Source organism: Ovis canadensis, chromosome 7, assembly GCF_042477335.2.
Source record: "Ovis canadensis isolate MfBH-ARS-UI-01 breed Bighorn chromosome 7, ARS-UI_OviCan_v2, whole genome shotgun sequence".
NCBI classification, from domain to species: Eukaryota; Metazoa; Chordata; class Mammalia; order Artiodactyla; family Bovidae; genus Ovis; species Ovis canadensis.
Window position 1 is genome coordinate 86,525,044 of NC_091251.1, and position 14,912 is coordinate 86,539,955.

The 14,912-nt window shown below is 38.4% G+C and overlaps 1 protein-coding gene across 7 annotated transcripts in view; it reads left to right on the forward strand.

The window, feature by feature from the left end:
- SYNE2 (spectrin repeat containing nuclear envelope protein 2) overlaps window positions 1–14,912 on the forward strand; it is a 325,432-nt gene that overhangs the window by 73,321 nt on the left and 237,199 nt on the right. For all 7 annotated transcript variants that reach the window (XM_070292474.1, XM_070292472.1, XM_070292475.1 and 4 more), the window contains exons 3-8: window positions 4,073–4,134; window positions 5,326–5,421; window positions 5,529–5,606; window positions 5,695–5,787; window positions 11,716–11,897; window positions 14,139–14,335. In XM_070292474.1, the coding sequence (XP_070148575.1) occupies window positions 4,073–4,134; window positions 5,326–5,421; window positions 5,529–5,606; window positions 5,695–5,787; window positions 11,716–11,897; window positions 14,139–14,335 (708 nt within the window). The remainder of the gene's footprint in view (window positions 1–4,072; window positions 4,135–5,325; window positions 5,422–5,528; window positions 5,607–5,694; window positions 5,788–11,715; window positions 11,898–14,138; window positions 14,336–14,912) is intronic.

Sequence of the window (14,912 nt, forward strand, 5' to 3'; positions counted from 1 at the left end):
GTAATACAGAAAAGATGAAATGGATTTTAAAAGTTGAGGAAATCCAACAAGGTTCAGTGCATCTTTAATCTCTAGTTACAATTATAAAGACCCTAAAATTCCATTTACTCAGGTTCTCTTCATTTTCTCACCCTGAGCTCTCATCAGATTAAAACATTTTTAAGAACTCAAACTAGGTGTCATGCCAACCATTTCAGTTTAACTGTGTTAGAGATTAATAGGGGTGAATGGGAAGAGTCAAAGGAAAACAGTGTTTTAGAAGATAGAACAGACAGCTTTTCAAAGAAGGAATGCAAACACATAAAGGTAGATTTGACCTTCTCAGTACAGTAAATAAAATATAACAATAATAATTAGTAAAATTATTGTTATTCCTACTCTTTTAGCAAATATTTATTTAGAATCTGGCCAGACTCTTCCAAGCCCTGGAATATTTCACAGATGAAACATCTTGTTTATGTGCTGCTTAAATTCTATTGTAAGGAGAGCAAGACATTAAATGATAAACCTACTACATATGGTGGCTCAGTGGGTAAAGCGTCTGCCTACAATGTGGGAGACCCGGGTTCGATCCCTGGGTCGGGAAGATCCCCTGGAGAAGGAAATGGCAACCCACTCCAGTACTCTTGCCTGGAAAATCCCATGGACTGAGAAGCCTGGTAGGCTACAGTCCATGGGGTCTCAAAGAGTCGGACACGACTGAGCGACTACATATATGATATACAGAGTGCCTGAAGAACTACGGACAGAGGTTTGTAACATTGTACAGGAAGTGGTGATCAAAACCATCCCCAAGAAAAAGATATGCAACAAGGCAAAATGGTTGTCTGAGAAGGCCTTATAAATAGCTGAGAAAAGAAGTGAAAGGCAAACGAGAAAAGGAAAGATATACCCTTCAGAATGCAGAGTTCCAAAGAAGAGCAAAGAGAGATGAGAAAGCCTTCTTAAATGAACAATGCAAAGAAATAGAGGAAAACAATAGAATGGAAAAGACTAGAGATCTCTTCAAGAAAATTAGAGACACCAAGGGAACATTTTATTTATTTGCGTTTATTGCAAAGATGGGCACAATAAAGGACAGAAATGGTAAGGACCTAAGAGAAGCAGAAGATATTAAGAAGAGGTGGCAAGAATATGCAGAATAACCATACAAAAAAGGTCTTAATGACCTGGATAACCACGATGGTATGATCAGTCACCTAGAGCCAGACATCCTGGAATGTGAAGTCAAATGGGCCTTAGGAAGCATCACTACAAACAAAGCTAGTGGAGGTGATGGAATTCCAGCTGAGCTATTTTGAATCCTAAAAGATGATGCTATGAAAGTGCTGCACTCAGTATGCCAGCAAATTTGGAAAACTCAGCAGTGGCCACAGGACTGGAAAAGGTCCGTTTTCATTCCAATCCCAAAGAAGGGCAACGCCAAAGAATGCTCAAACTACTGCACAATTGCACTCATCTCACATGCTGGCAAGGTCATGCTCAACATCCTTTAAGTCAGGTTTCAAAAGTATGTGAACCAAAAACTTCCAGATGTTCAAGCTGGATTTAGAAACAGTAGAGGAACCAGAGATCAAATTGCCAACATCTGTTATACCATCGAAAAATCAAAGGAATTCCAAAAAACATCTGCTTCATTGATTACACTAAAGCCTTTGACTGTGTGGATCACAACAAACTGTGGAAAATTCTGAAAGAGATGGGAATACCAGACCACCTTACCGGCCTCCTGAGAAACCTGTACGCAAGTCAAGAAGCAACAGTTAGAACCAAGCATGGAACACAGACTGGTTCAAAATCGGAAAAGGAACATGTCAAGGTTGTATATTGTTACCCTGCTTATTTAACTTATATGTAGAGTACATCATGTGAAATGCTGGACTGGATGAAGCACAAGCTGGAATCAAGATTGCTGGGAGAAATATCAAATAACCTCAGATGTGCAGATGACACCACCCTTATGGCAGAAAGTAAAGAGGAACTAAAGAACCTCTTGATGAAGGTGAAAGAGGAGAGTGAAAAAGCTGGCTTAAAACTCAACATTCAAAAAACAAAGATTGTGGCATCTGTTCCCATCAACTCATGGCAAATAGATTGGGAAAAAAAAAGACAACAGTGACAGACTTTATTTTCTTGGGCTCCAAAATCACTGCAGATGGTGACTTCAGTCATGAAATTAAAAGACTGTTGCTTCTTAGAAGAAAAGCTATAACAAACTTAGTGTATTAAAAAGCAGAGACATCACTTTACTGACAAAGGGCTATATAGTCAAAGCTATGGTTTTTCCAGTAGTCCTGTACACATGGTGATAGTTGGAACATAAAGAAGGCTGAGCACTGAAGAACTGATGAACTGTGGTGCTGGAGCAGACTCTTGAGAGTCCCTTTGACAGCAAGGAGATCAAACTAGTCAGTCCTAAATGAAATCAACCCTCAATAGTCATTGGAAGGACTGATGCTGAAGCTGAAGCTCCAGTACTTTGGCCACCTGATATGAAGAGCCGACTCATTGGAAAAGACCTTGATGCTGGGAAAGTTTAAGGGCAGGAGGAGAAGGGGGTGACAGAGGATGAGAAGGATAAATGGTGTCATCGATTCAGTGGCCATGAGTTTGAGCAAACTCCAGGAGATGGTGGAAGGACAGGGAAGCCTGGCGTGCTGCAGTCCATGGGTTCACAAAGAGTGGGTCACAACTGAGCAACTGAACCACAATACTACATATGAGGCTTACATAGAATGTTAAAGGTGGTAAGTACTGTAGAAAAGCAAAAATCAAGCAGGACAACAGGCAGAAGAGGGTTATTACAGTTTAAACTAGGATGGTCAGAATAGACCTTTACAGATGAGTACCACTTAAACCAAGATTTGAAGGAGATGAGGGAGTTAGCTTGTGGGGATAGCTGTAGTGAGAGTATTCCTAGAAGAAAAGAGAGCTAGTGCAAAAGCCTGTGCACTAGCTAGTGCAAAATTCTGGAGAATTTGAAAAAACAAACAAACAAAAAAGCAGATAGGCCAGAGTGGTTGGAGTGGAATGAGCGTAAGGAAGATGGTGGGGGTGAGGGCAGGGGCAGGTGGTGTGGGGCTTGTAGCCATTTTAAGGGGTGAAGTGGGGGGCCCTTGCACAGTTTGGAGCAGAGTGGTTTCCTGATCTGAGTTAACATGGAGCAGGATCGTCATAGTGAAGGCGGGGAGAACTGGTCATATTCTGGATGTATTTTGAAGGAGGACCTAAAAGGATTTCCTGAGGCATTGGATATAAAGTGTGAGAGAAAGAGCAACGGCGGCGTGTGATGTAGGGGGAAGACAGTGTGGGGGAAGCATGGTGTTGGTGTGGGGCTCTCTCTCGCCCCAGGAAGGAAGAGAAGACCCACCTTGAGCGTTCGGATCTCTCCCGGGACCCTCTTCCCGGTTAGTCAGAAGGAGAGCTGGCACTTGCTCTGTATCTCCACGTTGCCAAGGTCCGTTCACCTCGCGTGAATCACGAACAGTCTCCCTCAGTGTGTGCTTCCCATGAGGAACCGGCTCCATGGCCCACAGCTACTCAGTGACTGAGGCAGGGTTTGAACTCAGGTCTCTGTGACTCTAATTGCAGCTCATTTATGGTGAATTCAGTGGCAATATATTCTTCACGATAAATGCCAAGACTAAACTGCCATGACTTTATGAGCCTTTAGGATGCTTTCAGGTGTTCTGGGTTTATCTGAAGTTCCAAGTGTTGTTGGCTTAGACGGCAAGTCCTTTTGGATTATCAACTTTTTTTTTTTATTCTTTACAGGTCTTTGTACAGCACTGTCAAGGTTATGTAGGGGCTTAATTCTTTTGTCAGTAAAAAGTATTAAAAAACCATTGTCTCTTGCAGTTAATCTGTGGGTGTAAAAAAAATCTCCTATCAACATGTTATTTCCAAAACATTTCTTGGACAAACATCTGAAATTTAGACTAAATTCCAAGAAAGTTTATAAGATTGTGAGACACACGCACATTCGCAGAGTGACAGGCCTTTAATGCTCTGATTTGTTCAAATGGCTCCTGAGGCTTCTCATTTTCTAACTGCCGTTGTCCTTTTTAAATAGCTGAACAGGAAGACACTCAGAAGAAAACCTTCACCTGCTGGATAAACTCACAGTTGGCAAAGGTGAGGAAAAACAGGGCAAATCAAGCTAAAAATATATTTAAGTGATTGCTCCTGTTCTCTCCTGTTTTAGTCTCCAAAATGGCAATGGTGAGAGATTGAAAGACTGTGTTGAATGTCACCTTGATCTTTTGTATTCTGTTTTGATATATTTGTTATTCTTTCCCAACACTAAAAGGGGGCACTTGGGCACTTTTGTTAAGGATGTGGGAGACAGTGCTATAGAATACTAAAAGCAGCAACATCTGTTTTATCAAATGCAATTATAATGGAAGTCCTATATATTGAGTGTTAGACACTGTTAAGTTCTTTAAATGTTCTGACTACTCATTACATTTCATTGAATTCGCAACATCCCACAATATAGATAGTATTGTTTCTATTTAAGGAGCAAGGGATGTAAGGCTCAGAGTTGTGTGACTTCTCGATGGTCCCACAGCTTATAAACGATAGTGTAGTAGTGTAGTGTTAGCTGCTCATGCAACCCCATGCCTGGGCTTATGAAGCCCACCACGCTTCTCTGTCCATGGAATTCTCCAGGCAAGCCTACTGGAGTGGGTTGCCATTTCCTACTCCAGGGCATCTTCCCGACCCAGGGATCGAATCTGGGTTTCTCTCATTGCAGGCAGATTCTTTACCATCGGAGCCACCAGGGAAGCCATGAGTGATAGCACTGGGTTGCTGTCCCAGGCAGTCTGAACCCGAGACCTTGATCTTAATCTCTGTGCCACCCTGGCTCTCAGTGATGCCAAGTGCCTGGAGCAACCTACATACAAAAATGAATGAGCCTCTCTCACAGGCTACCCATGCTAGCCCCAATGCTTGTAGTTCTAAAAAGAATAAATTCATAAACAGGTTATTTCAGAAATGTAATCTCCTCTCCAAATGGGTCACTATTGGCTGATTCTGACTATCTTGAATGCCACTTCTCCACACAGGTTTTAAGCTCTCAGTGAAAGCTGAAAGGGTGTTGTGTTATTGGAAATCTACTGTGAGTTAAGTTCACTTCTTTCCTTAACATGTTTGGATGTCGAACTTTGTGTGTTTTCTATCATCCTGTTAATTAAGAAGAAAATCACTACCGAATTTTAGCTTTTTCAGAGATCCTAAAGCACATTTATGAGATTCTTAATGTTACCATGTTTTTGTTCCAAACTGTTAATGATTACTTTTCTTGTGGCCTTTGTTTGGTAGCACACCCCTCCCTCAGTTGTAACAGACCTGTTCACAGACATTAAAAAGGGGCATGTCCTCCTGGACCTGCTGGAAGTACTCTCAGGACAGCAATTGGTAAGTTTTTAAAATTAAGTCAGTAAGCTTTTAAAACGACATTAAGAAATTTTGTGGATTAAAAAAAAGCACATTTCTGAGTAATATATTTTGCTTGAATCTCATAGCCTCGAGATAAAGGATCTAATACATTCCAGTGTAGAATCAATATAGAAAATGCTCTGACATTCCTAAAAAACCAATCAGTGAGTATGAAGTTCACATGAAAATTAGTTGGGGAGATTAATGCTTTCACATATTTTCTCTTTTCTAACCTGCATTTTTCTTTTCCAGATCAAGCTAATAAATATTCATGTTACTGATATCATAGATGGAAACCCATCTATTATTCTTGGCCTCATTTGGACAATTATACTGCACTTTCATGTGAGTAGTTTGATATGAAAAGTATTCCTCTTCTAATTACCACAGTATAAAATCAATAAGTGTAGTGCAAAAGTGTGACTTGACGCTAGAGTTTCTTTAGAAACGAGACCCATTGGAAGTCTTTTCAGGTGAAAACTATATAGCTGACCTTTTGTCACTTATGTTACTCTTCATTTGAAAATTGAATACTAAATTATCATGATATACTGAAATAACATATATGTATCAGCTCCAGCCTGAATAGGACTTGCCATGGTAAATTTTTGTTTATTATTGTTTACTCTGGCAGAAGAGAGAATAGGAAGCTTTTGGAGTAAATTCTGGAAAACTAACCCACTAAACTTGGTAAAAATCTCCCTATTTTTGAGGTCCCTTGTCTAATAGTCCTGCAGTATCTAGTTCTGTCCCGAGACTGACTCATAACTTTTCTTTCATTCCATGAGTATTTTTGAGCACCTGCTATGTGCTTGCTTTTGTGCTAGGACACTAAGAAAATAATAGCAAATAAGATGATTCTAGTCCTGACTTTATGACACTTATGACTGATAAATACATACTTTCAGGCCTGGAATTTTGAATTAGTGCATGTTTTGTGGAGCTACTTAAAAAGTTTACATGTAGGTTATATCCATAATTACTTTAAAAATAACTTTAAAAATTATATGGAAAGCAAGTGCTTATTTTAGGAAAAATAGAAGGTAACATAACTAATTTATATAAAATTTCAAACAAAATGAGACTTTGTATCATTTCTGTTTACCTATAGTTGGTACAAAATAGACTTTGTATCATTTGCAAAGTGAAACTTTGTATCATTTCTGATTACCTATATTTGTAGTTATAGTAGAATAATATACATGAAGATGATGAAAACTAAATTTAGGATTTGGAGTTTTTTTCCTCTGGGAAAGGAAGGAAATGGAATTGAATGCACAAAGACAGAGGCTCAAACTATGGTTTGTTTCTTTAAAAATTATGAACTAAATGTGGTAAATGTTAAAATTTGATAATTCATAGGCATATTAAATATTTTCCATACTTTTTAGGGTATTTGAAATATAAATTAAGATGTCAACATAGATAATAAAAAGAAAGTCATCTAGAATTTCACCACTCACAGATAACCACTTCAATTAATTTGATGTACAGTCCTCATGACATAATATAGCAGGAATTAATATATATATTTGTGCATGTCTGTCTTAAACAAAATAGGATTGTGCTCTCCATATTGTTTTCAAGTTATCCTAATTATCATCTTTCTGGGTTTATATATATTATAATGGAAGCATGGTGTTCTATATTAAAGCATATTCATTAATGGACTCTCAAAATGCTCAGTTTTTTGTGACTGTAAGCAATTCCAAAAAATTTATCCTTAAGATAAAACTTGCATATAATCTTAATCATTCCCATGGGCCAAATTCCTCGAAACAGCATTCTTGGTCCATAAAGTTTGCAAAATAAAAGCTTTTTAAAATTTTGTTTTAATATTGTAAATGAGCTTTTGGTAAGAGTATAACACATATAGAGGAAAAGACACAAATCTTAAGTGTAGAGTTTGATGAATTTTCATAAATTAAACACATCCATGTAACCACCATGTAACTGAAGACAGAAAGATAGAACATGGCCAGCATGTCAGAGCCCTAGGTTTTTCTCCCAGTCTCTGTTCTCCTTCCCTATAGATAACCACTACTTTGATCTTTATCATTGGTTAGTTTACCATTTTAAACACAATATAAAGGGAATTATAACTGAATTATTTTGCATACACTATGTAATACTCTTCTGTATCTGATTCATTTTATTTAAGATCATGTCTGTCAGATTCATCCTCTTAGGATCTTTCCTTTTCATTGCTGTGTATGAATATACCAGTGCATGAATATACTAGAACTTGTTTACCATTCTGCTGTTGACGAACATTTCTTTCGTTGCTAGTTTTAAGTTGTTGCAAATAAAGCTGCTGAGAATGTTCTTGTATATGCCATTTGGTGCCTTTGGTGGCCTCATTTCTGTTGCATATTTATCTAGGACTGTAACTGCTAGGCTGTAGGGCATATGATCTCTAGCTTTAGTAGATCACTGCCCAACAGTTTTTCGAACTTTTTCTGATTTGCACTGTTATCAGAGTTTGAGAATTCTTTGAGCCAATTCTCACTAATCAGTTCAGTTCAGTCGCTCAGTCGTGTCCAACTCTTTGCAACCCCATGAATCGCAGCATACTAGGCCTCCCTGTCCATCACCAACTCCCGGAGTTCACCCAAACTCATGTCCATCAAAATGATGATTCCATCCAGCCATCTCATCCTCTGTCGTCCCCTTCTCCTGCACCCAATCCCTCCCAGCATTCAGGGTCTTTTCCAATAAGTCAACTCTTCGCATGAGGTAGCCAAAGTATTGGAGTTTCAGCTTTAGCATCAGTCCTTCCAGTGAACACCCAGAACTGATCTCCTTTAGGATGGACTGGTTGGATCTCCTTGCAGTCCAAGGGACTCTCAAGAGTCTTCTCCAACACCACAGTTCAGAAGCATCAATTCTTCAGCGCTCAGCTTTCTTCACAGTCGAACTCTCACATCCATACATGACCACTGAAAAACCCATAGCTTTGACTAGACGGACCTTTGTTGGCAAAGTAGTGTCTCTGCTTTTGAATATGCTATCTAGGTTGGTCATAACCTTCCTTCCAAGGAGTAAGCGTCTTTTAATTTCATGGCCGCAATCACCATCTGCAGTGATTTTGGAGCCCCCAAAAATAAAGTCTGACACTGTTTCCACGGTTTCCCCATCTATTTGCCATGAAGTGATGGGACCAGATGCCATGATCTTCATTTTCTGAATGTTGAGCTTTAAGCCAACTTTTTCACTCTCCTCTTTCACTTTCAAGATGCTTTTTAGTTCCTCTTCACTTTCTGCCATGAGGGTGGTGTCATCTGTATATCTGAGGTGACCTATGTTTCTCCTGGCAATCTTGATTCCAGCTTGTGTTTCTTCCAGCCCAGCGTTTCTCATGATGTACTCTGCATAGAAGTTAAATAAGTAGGGTGACAATATACAGCCTTGACATACTCCTTTCCTATTTGGAACCATTCTCACTAATATTTGACATTAAAAAAAAATACACACATTTATTTTAGCTATTCTGCTATGTGTAATGATTTATAGAAGTTTTAAAATATATTCTGGATCCAAGTCCTTTGTTGGTTATATACATAAGTTGCAAATATCTTCTCTGACTCTGTGACTTGCCTTTTCAATCCTTTAATTAACAGACATTCCATAATTTTAATGTAGTTCAAATTTATCAGCTTCTTTTTTTTTCTGGTGGCTAGTACTTTTTATGTCTTTTAAAGAATTCTTTCCCATTGCCAGTACCATGGAGATATTCTCTTACTTTCTAGAATAGTTCTTTCTAGTAGAACTTTCTGCAGTAATGGGAATGTTCTATACTTATACTGTACAGAACAATAGTTACTAGCAACCTATGGCTATTGAACTCTTACAGTGTTGCTAATATGTCTGAGGACTTAAATTAAAAAAATTTTTAAACCAATACAGTATTGTAAAGTAAAATAAAGTAAAAATAAAAATTTTTTAAAAATAAAAAAAATTTTTTTTAAAAATTACATAGTCACATATGGCTAGTGATTATCATATTGGACAGCACATGTCTAAAAGCTTAATTATTTCACATGTTACATTTAGATCTGCAGTCTTTCAAGAATGAATTGGTTTGTCTGTACACCTGAAACTAATACAACATTGTAAATCAAATATACTTCAATACAGAGTTAAAAAGAAGAATAAATTGATTTGTGTGAATGTTATGTTAAAGCAATCAAGATTTACTTTTTCCATATGGCTATCCAGTTGACCCAACACTAATTTTTTTTTTTTTCCTTGCTTTACTGAGAACTTGACTGAGTTAGGGATTACCAAGGACATTGATAAGCATTAAAAATCTTAACTTACAGAAACTGATACTTTTTGCAGGAGAATGAACAAATATCACATTTTCCCAATAATTAGGATATATAAGGAAGAAAAAACGTCCCTTTACATAGGGTCTTGGTACTAGGCAACTTTTAAGCAATTGTGTGCAAAATAACTTTCTCATTTCCAGAACACTTTTTGTCTTCTGTTTGCTGTGCTAGCAAGTGTCTGCACTTTCTGTGCTATGCTCTTTTTTTTCAATTGGAGGAAAATTGCTTTACAATGTGTTCATTTCTGCTGTACATCATGAATCAGTCATAAGTATACATATGCCCCTCCTTCTTGAGCCTCCCTCCCTCCCAGCCCTCTAGGTCATCACAGAGCACCAAGCTGGGCTCTCTGCCATACAGCAGCTTTCCGCACTATCTGTTTTACACATGGTGGTGTATATATTGTCAGTGATACTCTCCCAGTTCATCCAACCCTCCCCTTTCTCCCGCTTCACGTGTCCACGTGTCCAACATTAATTGAAGAGACCATCATTTTCCTACTACGCTATAGTATCACCTTCATAAATCAAGTAGTCATGTAGGTATGGCTCCATTTTCAGATTGTTCTGTCCCATTGTTTATCCTTGCACCAGGTCTATCCTAGATTAATTTCTGTAGCTGTACAGTCAGTCTTGATATCTGATAGTGTGCTGTCCTACATGTTTATCAAGATTACCTTGGCTTCTTTGCTCTTTGTATTTCCATATAATTTTTTAAACTGAGATGTAATTGAGATATACCATTGGGTAAGCTCAGTGTTCATTTACGCACACAACCTACTGGAATTTTAATGAGAATTGATTAAAGTATAAAATCATTTGGAAAAAGTTGACATCTCTTACATAATGCATCTTTTAATCCAAGAATATAATATTTTCATTTGTGTTCTGTTCAAAAGATTTTAAAATTTTCATTATGATTTCTCATTTGACTGATGGGTTCTATAACAATCTATGACTTAATTTCCAAATATTTGAAATTTATTTTTTATATCTTCACTAATTTCTAGTTTAATTTCAGTATGATCAGAAAATATAATCTGAATTATTTCAGTCCTTCAAAATTTCTGTGGCTTGCTTTATGGCTCAGCATGTCAATTTTGGTAAATAGTCTGTATTTACATAAATATATTTATATAAATATACATGCACTGGGTGCCATTTTGGTGCAAGGCGGTTTGCAGACCAGATCAGGTTTGTTCATTGTGTTGGTCACACCTACTATTAATGGTTATTTGGGAAATCTGCAATCATTGAAAAAAAGTGTACATCTTTCAATAACACATCTGTTTCTGGATTTGTCTTTTAACATTTTCTGTAGGTATTATCATATTGCCCATCCAAGAAATCGGAATCAATTTATGTGTTTCCAGCAATATATGAATATTCATCACTGTTATCTTTTAAAAACTTTTGCCTGCATTACGAGTAAAAACACTGTCCTCTTGCTGTATGCAATTAGATTTCTGAAATGATCAATGAGGTTATTTTTCATATACATAACAGTTTTTTCTTTCTTGAAACTTAACATCTCCATGTGTTTGACTATTTTTTCTTCTATGTATATTTGTTTTTTAATGGTTTATAATCAAGGATGCAATTTAATTGACCCAATCTCTCCAGAAGTTTTCTTGACTAGCTCAATTAAGCTCAGTTGAGTTTTGATTGACATACGTTGAACACCAGTGAAGTGCTCTGTAAGCATGGTGGGGGGCGGGGGTGGTGAATAGATGCCTGCCTTCAGTAGTCCACTGAAAAAAAACCAAAGTGTAGCTCCAGAGGCCAAATGGCATTGTTCAGAGACTTGTGCACTGCTCATTTTACCACAAGTAAAATGTTACCATTAAATGATACTTTTAAGATCTTATTTTGGCTGAAGGTTTTATCTCACTGCTGCTAACTTATGATTCCGTACACATTAACAATTATTATGTCTTCCTTAGATTGAAGAGCTTGCCCGGACTCTTCCTGGCAATTACAGTCAGCCTTCCCTGGACAGTGTGAGTGCAGTTGACTCCTCTCCTACCTCAAGTCCTCCAGCTAAGAAATGCTCCAAAGTCCAAGAAAGATGGCGGGTGTCTGCAAAGAAGGCGCTTCTCCAGTGGGCTCAGGAGCAGTGTGCCTCGTAAGTAGCTTGCTGTGACCAGGGGAGACAGACAGGGCAGCTGTACAACCAACATAACCTTACTGACCTCCAGGTCTGAAAATCTGGTGTAACAGCTTACCTGAAAACTTCCCTCTCATAAGAAGAAAATGCTCCCTCTCTCCTTCCTCTCACATTGAATTTTTCACATGAAGATGTCTGCAAGCTCAGCCACTCTTGGTTTTAAAGACCAGAAGGTGGTATCACCTGAGTAACTTTCCTCACTCCCATGCCCATGTATAGGTGGCCCATATGGTATACAAATAAAGTAGTCTTCAAATATCCTTTTCTTTAGGCACAATTCCCTTATGCATCTGGAAGGTGGATTTAGATTTTTAAAAGTTTCACCGTGCTAGGAGTTCTTTAAAAGTCAAGACTGTTTTAGTTGACTGTGTATTCTTTTAATTTTAGCCTTATATGTGTTCACGGTATAGTTGGCAATAAAGTTAGGAAGGACTTACGGTTGAAAATGTCAGGGGCAGGAAGAAGATTTCCTTTATCTGAGGTGATCATGGAGTGCCTTTCTGAGGAGACCTTTGAGCTGAGACATGAAGAGATGGCTTTAAGTATATGAAGACTGGGGGGGAAAGAGTGTCCAGGCAGAAGGATTAGAAGGACTATCAAGAAACAGGAATGAGGCTGGTGTTGCTGTGTGTCGGAAGGTGGAGATACTGAAAAATATCCTCTGAACTGAAAAGGAACTTTTAAGACTGAGGAAAAATGTGGGCAACTCCATAAAGTGCAATTATGAAGATTATTGTGGGTCACTTACAGGCAGGATCAGGCAGACAGGGATCCAGAGGCACTCCGTGCTCCCACAAGGGGTACAGGGGGATTTAAAGGGGCCAGAGCTAAAAAACAGAATCATTTACGAAGGGAGACGTGTGTCTGCCCCAACAGGAGCCAGGGTTTTTTTCCTCTCCCTGGGGGTCTTGACCATTAACCATCTGTGTCAGCAAAAGGCATTCTTCCAGTTTTCATATCAGATGAAGGCAAGAGAAAAAGTTGATGGGGAACTTATCTGGCTTGGGCACATTCCTCGTGAGCAGGCCAAGCCCGGTCATGCAGAGAGAAGAGGGGATGGGACTAGCAGGCCTAAGCTGGAGCTGACAAAATGGAAGCAGTGTGGTCCAGCTACACTGCAGCATTGTAAGAAAGGCGAGATAGAAAGGTGGGAGAGGTCAGGAGGAGCCAAAGCTTGTAAGGCCCTGTGGGCCAGAGTGAGTGATGTTATTCTAAATATAATAAAAACTATGATGTTTTTTTCAAATTTTTTTATTGTGATAAAATATACATAGCAAAATTTATCACTTTAACAGTTTTTAAGGGTATAGTTCAGTGACATTAAGGGCATTCACAGTTGTGTAACCATCACTGCTAACTGTCTGCAGAACTTTTTTCATCTTGTGAAACTAAAGCTCTGTAACTGTTTAACACATCCCAACTCCACCTTCCCTTCAGCCTCTGGCCACCAGAGGTCTACTTTCTTTATCAAAGAATTTCATTCTGCAAGGTTCCTTATATGAGTGGAATCATGTAGCAGTTTTCCTTCTGTGACTGGCTTATTTCATTCAGCATCATATCCCTAAGTTTCATCCATGTTATAGCATGTGTCAGAATTTCGTTACTTTTTAGACTAAATATTTCATTGTACGAACATGCTACATTTTGTTTATCCATTCATTCATAATCGGTTCTAAGCAGAGGAGTGACAAAGGCAGTCGTCTATCCAGTGAACTATTGACCGTTGACTTGGCACAAAATATTGTTTAATTTTTTCCAATGAGAAATAAAATTATTTCTTCCAGTAAAAAGAACTTAATGGTTCGTAGAGATCCAAACTTAGTCAAGCCAACAGATGGTTGAATGAAGAGCATTAAATTTGAGTATCACTGTCATGTGAAGGACTTTTAAAGACAGATTTCAGGCCCACTTCCAGAGTATGATTCAGGTAGACCTGGGGTTGGGCCTGAGAATTTCTACCTGCAGTCCAAGTGATGCCATTACTGCTGGGCCAGGGGCCACACTTTGAGAACCAATATTTCGTGAGCCTCATCAAACTTGGCATTTTACTTTAATTGGACCTTATGATTAAAATAAAATACTTTTCTAGGTTGACGGACATAATTTGATTTGCTGAAATTTAAGTCCTGATGAAGAGTGGAGGTACTTTGATATAGTCTTTTAAATAGTCTTTCTAATGTTTTTATTCTTTTGTGGTAGGTATGAATCTGTCACGGTGACAGATTTTAAGTCAAGCTGGAGGAATGGGATGGCTTTTCTGGCTGTCATTCATGCCTTGCGACCAGACCTGATTGACATGAAGAGTGTGAAGCATAGATCCAACAGAGACAATCTGAAAGAGGCCTTCAGAATTGCAGAACGAGAATTAAAAATCCCCAAAATGCTGGAACCAGAAGGTAAAGAAGCTTCTTTCTCTTTGAAACAATGTCCAGTGTGAAGAGGATTTGAAAATAGTATCCGCATATGAGCAAACATAATAGCATGATATTTAAGTCCTGGAGGGTTTAACTTTAAACTGTTTATTAAATTTCATGAAATTAAGAATTTCTACCAATTACTTTAACTTCATACTTGCAGGGATGATGTCATAGCTGAAAGCAAATGATGCTGTTTTGCAGAATAATATGAGTCTTTCTCTTAATTTTCTTTTATTGTTTTCTGTACTGTGTCCTCCTTGGTTTGATCATTCTTTTCTAATATTTCTCAAGTAAGATATTACTGTGAGTTGTCTAGGTAGCTCAAATGGTAAAGAGTCTGCCTTCAATGCGAGAAACCAGGGTTCAATCCCTGGGTCAGGAAGATCCCCTGGAGAAGGGCATGGCAACACACTCCAGTATTCTTGCCTGGAGAATTCCATGGACAGTGGAGCCTAGTGGGCTACAGTCCTTGGAATCACAAAGAGTCAGAGATGGCTGAGTGACTGACACTGTTCACTTGAGTTGCCTATTGTCTGTGTACCTCCCTTTTCCTATT